This window comes from Schistocerca piceifrons, chromosome 4, assembly GCF_021461385.2.
Source record: "Schistocerca piceifrons isolate TAMUIC-IGC-003096 chromosome 4, iqSchPice1.1, whole genome shotgun sequence".
Lineage (NCBI taxonomy): Eukaryota > Metazoa > Arthropoda > Insecta > Orthoptera > Acrididae > Schistocerca > Schistocerca piceifrons.
This window is the reverse complement of record NC_060141.1, coordinates 795,233,825-795,248,076: the sequence shown is the minus strand read 5'-3', so window position 1 is coordinate 795,248,076 and position 14,252 is coordinate 795,233,825. Positions and strand designations below refer to the sequence as shown.

Sequence of the window (14,252 nt, the reverse complement as noted above, 5' to 3'; positions counted from 1 at the left end):
TCATGGAGATGAACTAGTGCTGATGATAAAAGAACTGTATTCAGCAGATGTGGCACCAGCAGATATCAAAATGGTTGGTACAGGCTTTATTAGTTGCAGTGAGTTGCAGGTGCTTGGGTTGGGACGGCGGGAGAGGAGGAGGGGGCAATTGTGACACACTGCTGTGCGGTTGGTGCCTGGATTGAAAGGCATCAGTCACAGATACCACATTCTTCTTACCTACATAGGAGATGTTGGAGCCACCTCACTTTAAAGTCAGCTGATGTGATGTAGGTCACAGCCAAGGGTACAGCATCCTCCACTCCCAAGGGAGAGATGGTGGCATCATCAGCAAGAAGCAAACCTGAGAAATGAGAACCATGTAAGGTCACTGCTGAGAAAACGGACCTCACTGCTGAAGGACCTAGTGGGACCAGGCTTATCGGGAAACTTCCACAACAGGAGAACAGGAGTGCTGGGGAAGTCCAAATGAAGTCTAGTGGAAGATGCCCAGAAGTGAAGAGGCAGGCACTCTGCAGAGAATAGAAAGCCATGGAAGATGCATGCCCCATATATAATGAAAACACCAAACAAAAAACACGGGTGACTCTGTGGCAAGTAACTTGTCTCATGATGCATCCATACCTGTCCCAGAGTTCAAAGGATAACATTGATTTAACAACCTTCTGACAAATATATCACTCACTTTTCAAAGACTACGGCAACAAAGAAACTGTGTGCAAAGACAAGTCTTGAATCAAAGATTAAGTCTGTGTTGTGCTCTTGTACATTGTTGGCTCAGAGAAATGATTTCTGGTGAACGCATATATCATGTTTATCACTGAACTACTCATCATGCAGGTTCTGCATCACATCAGAACTCAGGAGAGTATTAACCTCCTATTACTAAGTGATTCAATGAGAGGCCTATGAATCATCAACAAATAGTCACTTATAATACACTGGCACCTAACATCCAGTACTGGTTAGCAGAAATTCATGATGTTAGCATCTCTGTCACGTGAGTATCCAAGAAATGAACATGTTGATCAAAAAACCAAGTCGGATATTACAAAAAATATGGCTGAGGCATTCAGTTTTAAAAGTTTTAGAAGAGGATTGACAGTCCCAACAACCCTTAACAAATTAACACTGATTAAGTGAACCCCAGCTGCGTAGATGTCCTGCCAAAGCATTTCACAGAAAGAATTCATCGTGTTATGCAGACACACTGGCCACACCAAGTGCACCTATAATTTAATCCTAAAACAAGGAGATCAACTCTTATGTGAATGTGGTAGCCCCTTGACAGTGGACCATATATTTATGGAATGTACTGTTTAGACCTGTGTGAGGAAGTACTGAAATTGCAATCTACCCTACATCTTGTATCACAGATGATGAACTGGCAATCAAAAAAATAGCTAGGAGTTGTTATTATAAGAAACAATAATAGTCCCTTTATTTATTTTTTTGTTATACAAAATGGTTGTAGAGGGCAAACCTCTCTCTACTGTTTCGGCCCAGAGCAGCAGCATTCTTGGCTCAAAAATGCAGTCTGAATTAGTCACAGCATCGTAGACCTGGCAATGGACTGCCTAGCTTATGCTGGTGACATTGCAGTCTCATTTGATTCCCTAGGGCCAACTGAAAAACAAGTCAGTTAACTCAAAATACAAGGACCAGTGTGACCTCCAGGTCTGCTGTGATAACAAGGAGTTTATAATTAATATTAATCCATTGACTGGAGAGCTTACATGTAGATCAGGGGAGATTTGACGTGGCAGAAAAGTGCAGGTACCTATGGCCAGTGCATTGAACTGAACATTACTGAGCAAGAAGCCTCTACATCTCGGATCAGGAAGATGGTAGTGACATACCAAGTGAGTGGAGGTGTCCATTCATTGTTATTTGATGCCAAGCTGAGGTATTATTGTGTATTAATTCTACCAGTGGCTCTGGACATTGTGATATGTTATGAAACTGTGAATAATAAGTTGGCCTCTATGGGAAAAAGATATTAGTCCCAGCTAGAAAGAACAGTAAGTACAGAAGACAACATAACAATGAACTGTATTTGCATGTGAAGCTGACGGACACCATGTGGAAAAGTGTGCTCGCTTTCTATGGGTGTGTAACACAAATGATCTTGAGTAGACTAATCAAGCAAATTTTACTTATTTTCTGCTTCCCCCCACCCCTCAAAAAAGGGCCCCTGAACTGGGGACTGGTAAATACCACCAGTCCTCTGTCACCATAAGCTCTGTGCATGCTTCAGCAACCTCTGTAAGACACATAGGTGGGATGTTGTGTGTCTCAGGGAACAGTGATCTTGGCTTGACCACTTGGATCACGAGGGTGGTAAAAACCTCTACGAAAAAAACTTCAACCTCAAGGTGTGCTGCACACCAATGAGATGCATGGCTATTGAGGTGGAACAGTTGTTAGTGGGCAACCTCTGATGAACCTGTCGCAGTTCAGTAGTATAATGCTTACCTAGGCATGTGGGGCTCTGTCTAGGTGGACTTTTATTTCCCTGTTTGCTTGTGGGACCAATATGAAACCCCCAAAATTCTCTCCATCTCCTCCCAGCGGAAAGGGTGGACTGCTGATAGGTACCTGCACCCAGTCAAACAAGAGGGCTTGCATAGCCAGTCCTCCTGGCCTTGGAGTACATTGTAAAAGTATTGTTTCAAGTAACAGAATGAATGCCAGTAGTCAGAATGTGTTTTTAATTGTGAAAAGAAAAGAGGACAGCTTTGAGAAAGTTTCACCTTTCTCTATTCACAATGGCATAGACGGCATTGCTGGTACCTTAAAATCAGTCATGTGATTGTGAAATGGGGCACTGTTGGCAGTAACTTCCAGTTCCCAACAAGTAAAGAAAGCTCAATGCCTTGAGGAATATGCCATTAAAACTAAGCTACATACATTCTTAAATTACATCAAAGGTGTTGTGATGTGCAGGGATCTGGTGGACATTCCCAAGGAGGAACTGAAAGATGAGTGAACTCCAGAAGTTGTAGTCGACGTGCAAAAATATAATGAAGAGCATGGACGGGGATGTTGTACTCAACATCAGGATAAAGGAGTCAGATTTTACATGAAACTTCTTCAGCATGTTACAGCAGGTTTCCTTCATCTAAGTGTGTGGCCTTACGCCCCCAACCTGATGTACTGTTTTAAATGCCAGTGCTTTGGGCATACTACTCTTGAATGTAAGAGAGGAGTCATTTGTGGCAAATGTGGTAAGACAGGCCATGCTGCCCCCAATGTTCGGCACCTCCCTTACTTCAGTTTTTAAACAGACAGTGCAGAAAGCTAATGCTGCTACACAAGTGGAGGTTACTAGTGTCACCACTACTATATGTGTTTGTCAGAGTAGTTGTCAAGTTGCAGTTATCTCGACATCTGTACCTCCTCCAAGACCTTCAGAAATGGCCATGTTTACTGACATTGCAGAGCTACCTGCCCCACCTAAGATTCAGTCTGGTATAATTTCCAGTGCTGCCACTACCACAATCATGGCTGTGGCTCCAAAGAATCCACAGGGAAAAAAATCAAAGGCCAAGTGTCCACCACTGACAGAGCCGGAAAGTAAACAGTCCGACTATGTCAATGTCATCGTCTCTAGCGTCTCTCATCATATTTCTGTAGTGCTAATAGATGTTGATGTTGGACTAGGGCAATCATCTCATCTCAAGACTGAGCCTCCACCCATTACAGGCTCCCCTCACTGGTAGAAAGGCAGGATAATAGAGCTACCCACATGATAAATGGCTCCCATATAACAGTGGAACGTTAATGGGTTCAGCTCACATGTGGAGGAGCTGAAACTGCTGACACAGGCACACCCCCTGTGCTTGTGTTTACAAGAAACACATTTTAAAGCCACTTATGCCTCTGTGCTATGGTGTTATACCATCTACTGAAAGGATGACCTGACTGGGGACAGAGCCAATGGAGGAGTTGCTCTGCAGTCTCCTTAGTTACTGACCTACAAGTAGTAGCTGTTTCAGTTCATATGGATCAGAAGATCACTATCTTCTCCCTTTATTTACGTCCTCAGGATGCAATAAACTCTGAGGCTCTCACTGGCCTTATTGAACAACTACCCCACCCATTTCTCCTATTGGGTTATTTCAGTGCCCATATTACATTATGGGCCTCGCACAGTACTTGCCCTGGGGGTTGAATCATCTCAGGAGCTGTTCGTCCTCAACATGGGCAGTCACACTCATTGCTCAGCTGCTACTGGATTGTCATCCAACATTGGACTCTCTTTCTGCTCCCCACCCTTGTGGTCTCAGCCCAATGGAAAGCAACTTCATTCCAGTAACTACTTCCCTCTGTGGATCCATCTACTGGATGGAGCTTTACCTGAATGGAAGCGACCTAAATGAATGGTCTGCAGGACTAACTGGACACTGTTCAGCCAGCTGGCTGTGTTTGACCACTGCAGCAATGTCAAGGAATGGGTGGACCACATTACACGAGTGATACATCGTGCCGCTGACTTATCCATTCCGAAGTCTTCAGGTCATCTTAGGAGGCACCCCATACGTTAGTGGACCAGAGAGTGCCACTCAATAATCAAAGAGAGGTGTGTGGCTCTTCGTCAGTTTCAGTTCTGCCACCTCACAGCATTTTGGGCTGTTCTTTTTGTTTTACAAAAGTATGGGAAGCCACCAGGAGTATTTCCAGTAAATGCATGTAAATAGCAGCAGTGCTGGAACAGGGAAGTCTCCAAAGTATGTCTGGAGACATCATTCAGATGATGGCAAAGCATTTTGCATAGACTACTACCAATGCCAGCCAGGATCTGGTGTTTCATCCACTACCATGCAACTGTAGAGAGGGCAAGTTGGACATCTATTCATCAATTCTGAGCCTTACAGTTACCTTTTCTCCATGTGGGAACTGGATTTGGCCCTGTCTGAGACTCTTGACAGTGTTCCTAGTCATGACCAAATCTGGTACTGCATGCATCAACATTTGCCTACAACATTCAAGGAAATCCTCCTCAAATGTTTTAATTTGATATGGCAGACAGGTCACTTTCCCAACTCCTAGAGAGAGGCAATTTTGATCCTCTTCTCAAACCAGGAAAGGATTGCACGTGTCCCATTAGTTACCAGAGTATCACCTTAACGAGGTGGGGTCAGTAAGACCCTGGTCTGGTTGTTAAAGACCAGGCCACTCTTTAGCTGTTCTCAGTGGGAATTCCAGAGATTTCAATCCAGTGTCGACAACCTGGCCTGCTAGAAGCACTATTCAGCAGGCTTTCATACATAAACATCACTGTCTTGGTATATTCTTTGAGATCAGTAAGGCATACAACACTACTTGGAGACATAGTATTCTAGAGCAACTTCATCAATGGCCAGCTCCCCATCTTCATAAGTCCCATAGTGCTCAGAGCCAATTTGAACTCCATCTTCATATGGTCTTTCCTTGCCTAAGTGGTTTTTAAGTCCTGCCTTGGTGAAACGCTGCTGGATCATTTTGAGCAGGAGAATGGTGTCCCTCAGGGCAATATTTTAACTATTATCATCTTTGCCACAGCTATAAACAGTATCACGTCTACAGTAAGGAGCCCTGACGTACTTGTGGGTGATTTTTGTGTTTTCTGTTCCTCCTCCAGTGACTCGTTAATTGGAACTTAAACAGTGTGGAGGTTAGGGACCTCATTTTTTACTGAAAATTGTGTGGTTCCACACCTAAGATGTCTGAAAGCAAGAACCCTGAAGCCACTGAATACCATGAAGTCTGTCAAGTCACAGATCTGGGCAAGCAGACAGGGTGCATCTGCTACAGTATTATAGAGTTCTCATGTGTTCACGGCTAGACTATGGGTGCACAGTGTATGGATCACTGACACTGCCCACCATGAGAGGGATTATACTGCCCATGGGTGCTTATAGGACCAGACCCATACCCAGCCTCTTGAGCTGTGGCTGAGGCTGGTGAACCACCACTTACAATCCAGCAGCAGCTTCTCATGATGCTTGTAAGTTCCTCGCATCTCCGATTCACCTACATACCATACTGTTGCTCCTCTGCCTCTGGAGTGTCTTTTATCCAGTCATCCACAAGCAACAAGGCTGTTTGAGATTTGCATGCAGCATGTGCTGGATTCATTAGGTGGAGAACAGGAGAGGTTGCACTCCTGCACATGCTTTGAGTACATTATTCAAGAACATTTTAACTGAGCACCACAACTCTTCAGGTGTCTTTACAGGTGGGTTGAAAGAGGGGGACTTGATTGATTGCTCCATTGTTTCCCCTGATTGTGTCCTCAATGTCCAATTGCCTCAAGACTTTACTGCCCTTGATGTGGAATTATGTGTGTTCTTGCAGTCACTGGAACAGATGAGACATGATTAGAGTACTAAAGTCCTTGTCTGTTCCTATTCTCTGAGTGCCCTTCACAGTCTATAACACTTCTACCGTAAAGGTAAAGTAGTCCAAAATATCTAGGGCACCCTCTTCTGACTGCAAAGGCTAATGAGGGAGGTATCTTTCCGCTGAGTGTCAGGGCACATGGATATTGCAGGGAATGAAAGGATGGAAGCCAAGGAGGCATGTCACAATACTCAATCATTGTGGTGTGCCATCCACCTACATGCTATCGCCTCGCTGCGCGCAGCGCAGCTGTGGCATCCTTCCTTCCAGCCACTTCGGCGGGACAAGGTTTTCCTCACTAGTCCTGGCGTAGGCCACAGCCCTATGACGCATGGCTTCCTGCTGTAGCAAGAAGAGACTCCAGTGTGTGGGAATTGTAGCGTACAGATCACTGTGTGCCAATTTGTTTTAAACTGTGTGTTATTTTCAGGCCAGAGAGCAGTGACAGATTTGCTGACAGACCTGCCCTCTGTGGACTGGTATTGGTTCTCTAACTATGTAATTAAAAAAATAATACATCTTTTCTGTTAACCTCTTCATTTCATTTTTAATATGTGTTTAGAATGTGAAGTTTTCCTTCATACGTTCAAAATTGCTATGATTATACCAGTCTTTAAAAAAACAGATAGGCATCTGCCCCAAAACTATCATCCAATTTCTATTGTCCCAATTTTATCCAAAGATTTTGATTATCTAATGTACAACCATCAAAATAACTGTTTCAGAAAGCAAAATCTCCTCTACAACAGACAATTTCTATTCCAACATGGAAAAAATACTGCTACTGCTGTCACTGAAGTTGTTAGCCAGATGCTGAATGCATTTAAATGTAAGGCTCTAGTACAAGTTGTAGTTTGTGATCTCAGCAAAACCTTCAGCTGTATATTGTTTAATATGTTACCTGCAGAACTCGCATATTACGGCATACATGACCCATCTTAAGCTGTAATCAAGTGGTAGCTAAGAAAAGGGCAGTCTTTTGTATCAGTTAAAAATAGATACTCCTCTTTGAAGGAAGTTTGAACTTGAGTGTCAAGGGCCCAGTCCAGGACCCTTTCTGTTCATAATTGCAATTAATGATGTGTCATACAATGTAGGAGCAGATTCAACAGTGTGTTATGCAGATGATATGACTGCTCAATACACACTATGACATGACAGAATTGCATCAGGCAGCACAGGAAAAATTAGAACCACCAATTAATTGCTTTTCTTCCAAAGAATTCCTATGTTAGCTTGATAAAACACAGGAACTTATTCTGGGTTTAGCTACAGCTGAGGAAAGTATGTCAGTAAATTGTTAGGCTTTCACACTGATTCCAAATGAAACTGGAAGTAAAATATTAGCCAAGCCTGCAAGAGTATACTGTCTCATGTGGAAGTGACAGATGCTGTCACTGGTATCTGAAGGTGGTATATTTTCACCTATTTCACATTTCCTATGGCATACTGCTATGGGGACATTCTTATCAAGTCAGTGAAATTCTGAAAAATAAAGAAAAGTAATCAGGAATAATGAACCAATTTAAATCACAGGAATACTGAAAGATATGGAATTAAACTGTAAAAACTTCACTGTAAAAATTATTGTTAATTGTATATTTAATGTTCAAACCTATTATGCTGTATGTGATCAATGGTGGATAAACTGTTATTGAATGTTGATGCTGCTGCTGCTGCTGTTGTTGTTGTAGATACTTCAGGCAATTTTGCTCTTACTGTTGTTCTTGTGTATGAAGTACTTGGCATTGAAGATGTTTCCTTATACTATCAAAATGTCACATTTGGATGGGAGTGCATTTCACACTAGCTTCTCTCAGTAATACATAATTCTTATCATTGGCAGAAATAACTTCTGAAACATCACAATCTACATTTATATTCTTATTTACTGTTTTTAAAATATTTTCTGTTACAAAATTTTTCCTTGATCTATTGAGATATAAACTGTATGCAGTGAGGGATCTTTTTCTCAATATGCTTGTATCTCAAATGCTACATTTTCAAATCTTGAAAGTGGCAGTAGTCAGCAACTGTAGAATTACGGATATAGTGGGAGTCATACAGCCAACCAGTTGCAGGTCAGAGTTAATGCAAAACTTTACATAGGCATCAACAGATATAAATCTGTCTTCCTCGAAAGTGGTAACACTTCATATATTGTGTGCAAAGAGAAACAAAGCCATAGTCAACAATGAATGCTCCATATAAATTGTATGGCGTAGCCATCAGTAAAAATGATGTGTGTAAAATCTAAGGTTGGTGCATAATATACGCAGTTGTCTGTTTGTGTATATGATGCACATCTACCTTATATTTTATGCAAATCATTTTTACTGTTGGCTAATCCAAATGGCCATGCCATAGCATTTATACGAATCATTTTATTGTTGACTAAGTCCTATGACTTCATTTCTCTTTTCACAAAATATGTGACATGAGTTATTACTTATTCTGAGGAAGACAGCTATACATCATTCGAAACGTAGATAAAAGTTTGAATAAACATTTGATGTTCAACTGTTTGGCTCTATGATCCCCTTTGTTACATTTACAAGTCGCCTGCATATATATTGTATCTCAATGGTAACACTTTTCACATTTTTGGTGGCTTAGGACCTTTTTGACAAGTCATTGTGGTGTGAAACTTAAAGGTATTAAGTTCATTTGCTCTTCTTTTAAATGAGATCACTAGGTCTTGTTTTTCATTTCTTGCAACAACATTTGTTCCATCCAGGAAACTAGAAATATTATTTCCTGCTTAACGAGGAAGTTTTTTCCTGGACTATTGATTTTTCATGTCTGGTTGTATAATTGATTTGAAACTAAAGATTTTAGGCTTACCTTTTCAGTGTAAAACATCTTGTGTTGCATTGTTTATTTCATCCTTTTAGATCATACAGGCCTTTAATTCATCAAAGGAATGACTTCAGTTCAGTGAAGTTTCATTGACTTTATTTATGTTGGTTTCTTATTTATATATGTCTCTGAATTTTCTTGTCCTGCTGTACTCACACTATCCATTTTCTTTTCCAATGAATCAACAGAACTGCCTACTGCACTTCCATAATGTGTAGCAGAAAGTGTACATTTTATGTTAATTATTTTCAAAATATTGTAGCTTGTGTGGGCATTAAGTTTTGCAGTATGGCTTGCCGAAATTTTCGTGATTTTATTAAACAAGTGTGCACATTTAATTGTAAACTTTCTACACTTTCTTTTTTCAGCAATGTGCATTAAATATTGATCCAATGGATGGACCAAAGGCTCTGGAGCTTGATAGATTATTAGAAGATGAACCTCCATCAAATATACCACCAGAAAGTTCCTATCTCAGTGAGTTGTGTAGTGGTCTTATGTGAAATAAAGTGATATAATTGTGAATAAAGTAAAGTCAAATTTAAAAAGGAAAGAGAATTCAATTTGTCTGAACAAAACTAAACATTTATGTGACTCAGTGAAACTTCTGAGGCTGTCTGATTACATGCATGGTTTGTATTTCTAGAGTGTTGTTAGTTGATTTCAGCCCAGAACATAACAAACTGTGTTGCATAAGTGATTGATTTGCTCACAGTTCATTAATGTTGCTGGAAACAGATTTCAGTGGGTGGCATATCTAGAAAACTTTACTCTTTTTGGCAAAATGTGGAAAGTCAGTATAAGAAATTTGCATTGTCTGAAATAGATATTTTTCACCATGGGTATCTAGTATGTGCAATGTATCTAGAATGTGCAATGAACGCTTCAGATATAATATTCAAGAATTCTGTGAACAGTTTTCCTCACAAATATTAGCCAACAAATATTTTCACTTCTTTGCATTGTACGCAAATTGTCTGTTACTCAAAGGATAAAAAATTTTGCATCACATTTTGAACCTTCACAAATAACAAATCTTCACTAGAAAACTGTTGATTTCAGTATGTATTACAGATCATTGAGATATTTGACAGATTATTTCACCTCCCTCTAGGAGATTATTATTTACATTTGTTGAAACTGTTGGCATTTAATTGTGAAGTGCAAATTGAGTACAGCACTCCAAAAACAGAAATTATATTTTAAAAATTATTACATTGTAAAATGTAATTTTTTAATCTGACAATGATATGAAGACCATTGTTGCATCTTCTATGGACAGAAATGATAAAATGCATAGTAGGGGAATATTTTAGTTCACATTTTTTGCTGAAAGTATATTGATTTAAAACACAACAACTCCAATTTTTGTTTTTCCCCCCCAGTGTTTTGTTATGGTAGTATATTATACAATGATTGTGAAGACTGAAAAATAAGTGAACAGAAGTTTTGAAATTCTGTGAAGTGTATAGAATTGAAATACACTGGAGTAATTTTGTTACTTTAATTATATTTTGTGATACTTATGATATAATATGTAGTATACTTATAATAATATTTGAAAGTAATCTAAGAATGATAAAAATAAAAAATAACTTTGACAAGACTAAAAGTAATATGAATATGAGCAGTCTCATCACATTCATTCCACAAATGAATTGGATCTATTGTACGACATCTGTGGTGCCTGTGTGACACAACCAAATGCTGTGTGTTAATTCTTCCTTTGATATGTGTCCATTATTTCTATTTATTTGTTGATGGCTTTTGCATATCACTCTTCGCCCTTATTTGTGTTTGATTGTATTCCATATTTTAATATTATTGAAATTCCACGTAATAAGTTAAATGTGATTCCTGTGGTAAGTAAATAGTTGCAAACTATTCTGATGCAGTCTTGCACATGCCTTTTACAGATTTTTACTGGGTGGAGCAATTTACGTTTGTTCCAATGTAGACATGTGCCTCTTATCACCTCAAGCCAGCTGTCACCTCATGTAACAGAAAATTGCACAAGAGTAACTAGTCTTAAAGCTGTTTAAAAAAAGTGGAGAAATAACATTTGGAAAAATTTAGAGAGTAGCCAATTAATCAGTTCAGTGTTGCCAAGAATACTGCCTACAAGCAGTTGTTAAATTCTTTTTGGATTTTTCAGTTGATATTTATGTGATTTATATTACTTTTGATGTTGTTATTTTATTGTGTTTCTGGGTTGCTATTGCATTTGTTCCATATAACTACATAAGACAGCTTATACCAAAGAAACACAAATTACTCTATTCTGGGATGCAAATATAGTAGATGATGGAATTGATAGGTTTATCATGTAACATTTTTTTGTTGCCTGTTACAGAGATACGACAGTTGTTTGGAAGTAATAAAGAAGTTTCTATGCATAGCCATTCAGAGTAAGATGCGTGACATGGCACGACAATAACATATATGAGTTAAAAGTGGTTCACATATTGTTTGATCCACAGCAGTCAGTTTTTGCCACTTATCCTTTTGCACACTGTGCCATGAAAATTTAATAGTGGGGTAAAACTGAGCAAAAAGATGATGTTATGACATATAGATATGGGAGGAAGTTTCTTATACAAGAAATAAAACAGTAGTGTCTTTAAAAACCTTCACAAATAACATTGTGATTAAAGTATTTGTTCGTTGTCTCACTTTGTTATGGAAAGTGTTATTCTCAAACAATTGGAGCTCTTCGTTTTGTACAGTGAGTTAGAGCCTACAGCTGTGTACAATTTCAGCAGACTCCATAACCATTTTTAAAGAAATTATATAACAAAAATTTCTATCGTACAGTTTCCGTTTCAGTGATTATCTAGTGTTTCTTCAAAGATAATACAAACATCTGTGTTACATGAATGTATAGCGCAACATTTCTTTCACATGTATTATATTGTAACATCTGTTAAATATACCTTGATTGGTTGATGGTGTCATTTGTTGTTGTGAATTGTTAAGAAAGCATTGTAATGTCATATTTTCCTGGTTTATGTATACTATATGATATTTTATGATATGAGTATAATAGAGGGAAACATTCCACGTGGGAAAAATATATCTAAAAACAAAGAAGATGTGACTTACCAAATGAAAGCGCTGGCAGGTTGATAGACACACAAACAAACATAAACATACACACAAAATTCTAGCTTTCGCAACCAACGGCTGCTTCATCAGGAAAGAGGGAAAGAGAGGGAAAGATGAAAGGATGTGGGTTTTAAGGGAGAGGGTAAGGAGTCATTCCAATCCCGGGAGCGGAAAGACTTACCTTAGGGGGAAAAAAGGACAGGTGTACACTCGCATACACACACATATCCATCCGCACATACACGACACGTCTGCAGATGGATATGTGTGTGTATGCGAGTGTATACCTGTCCTTTTTTTCCCCCTAAGGTAAGTCTCTCCGCTCCCGGGATTGGAATGACTCCTTACCCTCTCCCTTAAAACCCACATCCTTTCGTCTTTCCCTCTTTCCTGATGAAGCAGCTGTTGGTTGCGAAAGCTAGAATTTTGTGTGTATGTTTATGTTTGTTTGTGTGTCTATCAACCTGCCAGCACTTTCGTTTGGTAAGTCACATCTTCTTTGTTTTAGATATATGATATTTTATGATAGATATAGATGTACTGTATAGTTTGCCTGTTATTAGCAGTTTTTTTCTGTATTTCGGATGACAGGGGCATATTTATTTTGTATCTTAAGAATGTAACTAAGATTTATTTTCATTACAATATTGTTAATACATGAACAAGGAGAAAGTTTTATAAGCCCAAATCAAGAACTATGAAGTTTAATCATTGACACAAAGATATAGTCTCAGAACACAAAGTTTAGAAACTAATGAAAATAACTGCTGAAACTAACATTTACATGAATAATTTTGAAACAACATGGTTACATACACAAAACCTCTGATTTATTGAGTAACATTTACATGAATAATTTTGAAACATGGTTACATACACAAAACCTCTGATTTATTGAGTAAAACTGTACTAACTAGATAAATTTAGAGCCAACCAGTAAATTTCAAGCACAAGTTAAAAAAATGCCAGAAGGATGTCTGTTCTTATTTTTCAAAAAGGAGTTAAACACTTCATTGTTGCAAATCCTAGAACTGTAGTGTCAGGAGTGGAATGCAAAAAGTGAAAAAAGACCAAGAGTCAGCTACATCAGCAGTCCTAACTATAAATTTAGTTCCATATTGGCTGACATCTTAAAACACAAATACATAGTCTCATATTGACATTTGAAAAGTGATACTTACAATTTTATGGGAAAAAGAAGCAAGGTATTGATGATGTCGGGTTATAACATGACAGTCTGGTTTATTTTAACAAGAATGAGTGCTTTAGTATGAGGCTGCAGCCCTGAAACTAGTAGCAGGAAAACAAATTTTAAAAAAAGTTGTTGTTTTAGTTATTGCATCTTTGTTGTGCTGCAGCCAGGTTCATTCCTAGAGCTTCAAGTTGCCAAGTTTTGCTGTCTCGACAGTTTGCTGTATGCAGCACGCCATGTGTACTCACCATACCTCTGCCAGGTCAGTAGAATGTTTGTAATCATTGTTTGCGGATTTGGTCTTTAACATCACATATGACAACCAGAGCATTTACATCATGACTTTACCACAATTTATAGCAATTGGACTATGATCAAACCTGCTAGCTCTATGTGAATGTATTTTAAATCTGTCTGCTAGCTTTAGTCTAGATGTCTCCAACAACTTCACTGCCTTGGAAACTGTGGTTAAAGTGCTCAAATAACCCAGAGAGTTTGGCAATGCTCTGACAAGAGAGGAAAAGTGCAAGCTAATTCTTTTGGATCAACTGTCAGACTATGTTCAACATTATGATTATCCACTACGGCTCCAATGTCAGATGTTGTCTGACATATTTCCATTAATGTGCTTACTGTCTGTTCCATTGTTGGAATTCGCTAGGCAAATGGCAGCACGAAGACTTGACAACTCAAATGTTTCTGGTAGCATAAT

General features: G+C 38.9%; 1 protein-coding gene across 1 annotated transcript in view; it reads left to right on the top strand.

The window, feature by feature from the left end:
- The window catches only part of LOC124796173 (zinc finger protein on ecdysone puffs-like), an 85,457-nt gene extending 75,336 nt beyond the window's left edge, over window positions 1–10,121 (top strand). Inside the window, exon 3 of the mRNA XM_047260264.1 lies at window positions 9,612–10,121. Coding sequence (XP_047116220.1) covers window positions 9,612–9,746 — 135 coding nt within the window. The 3' untranslated portion in view covers window positions 9,747–10,121. The remainder of the gene's footprint in view (window positions 1–9,611) is intronic.
- Window positions 10,122–14,252: the final 4,131 nt, after the last annotated feature.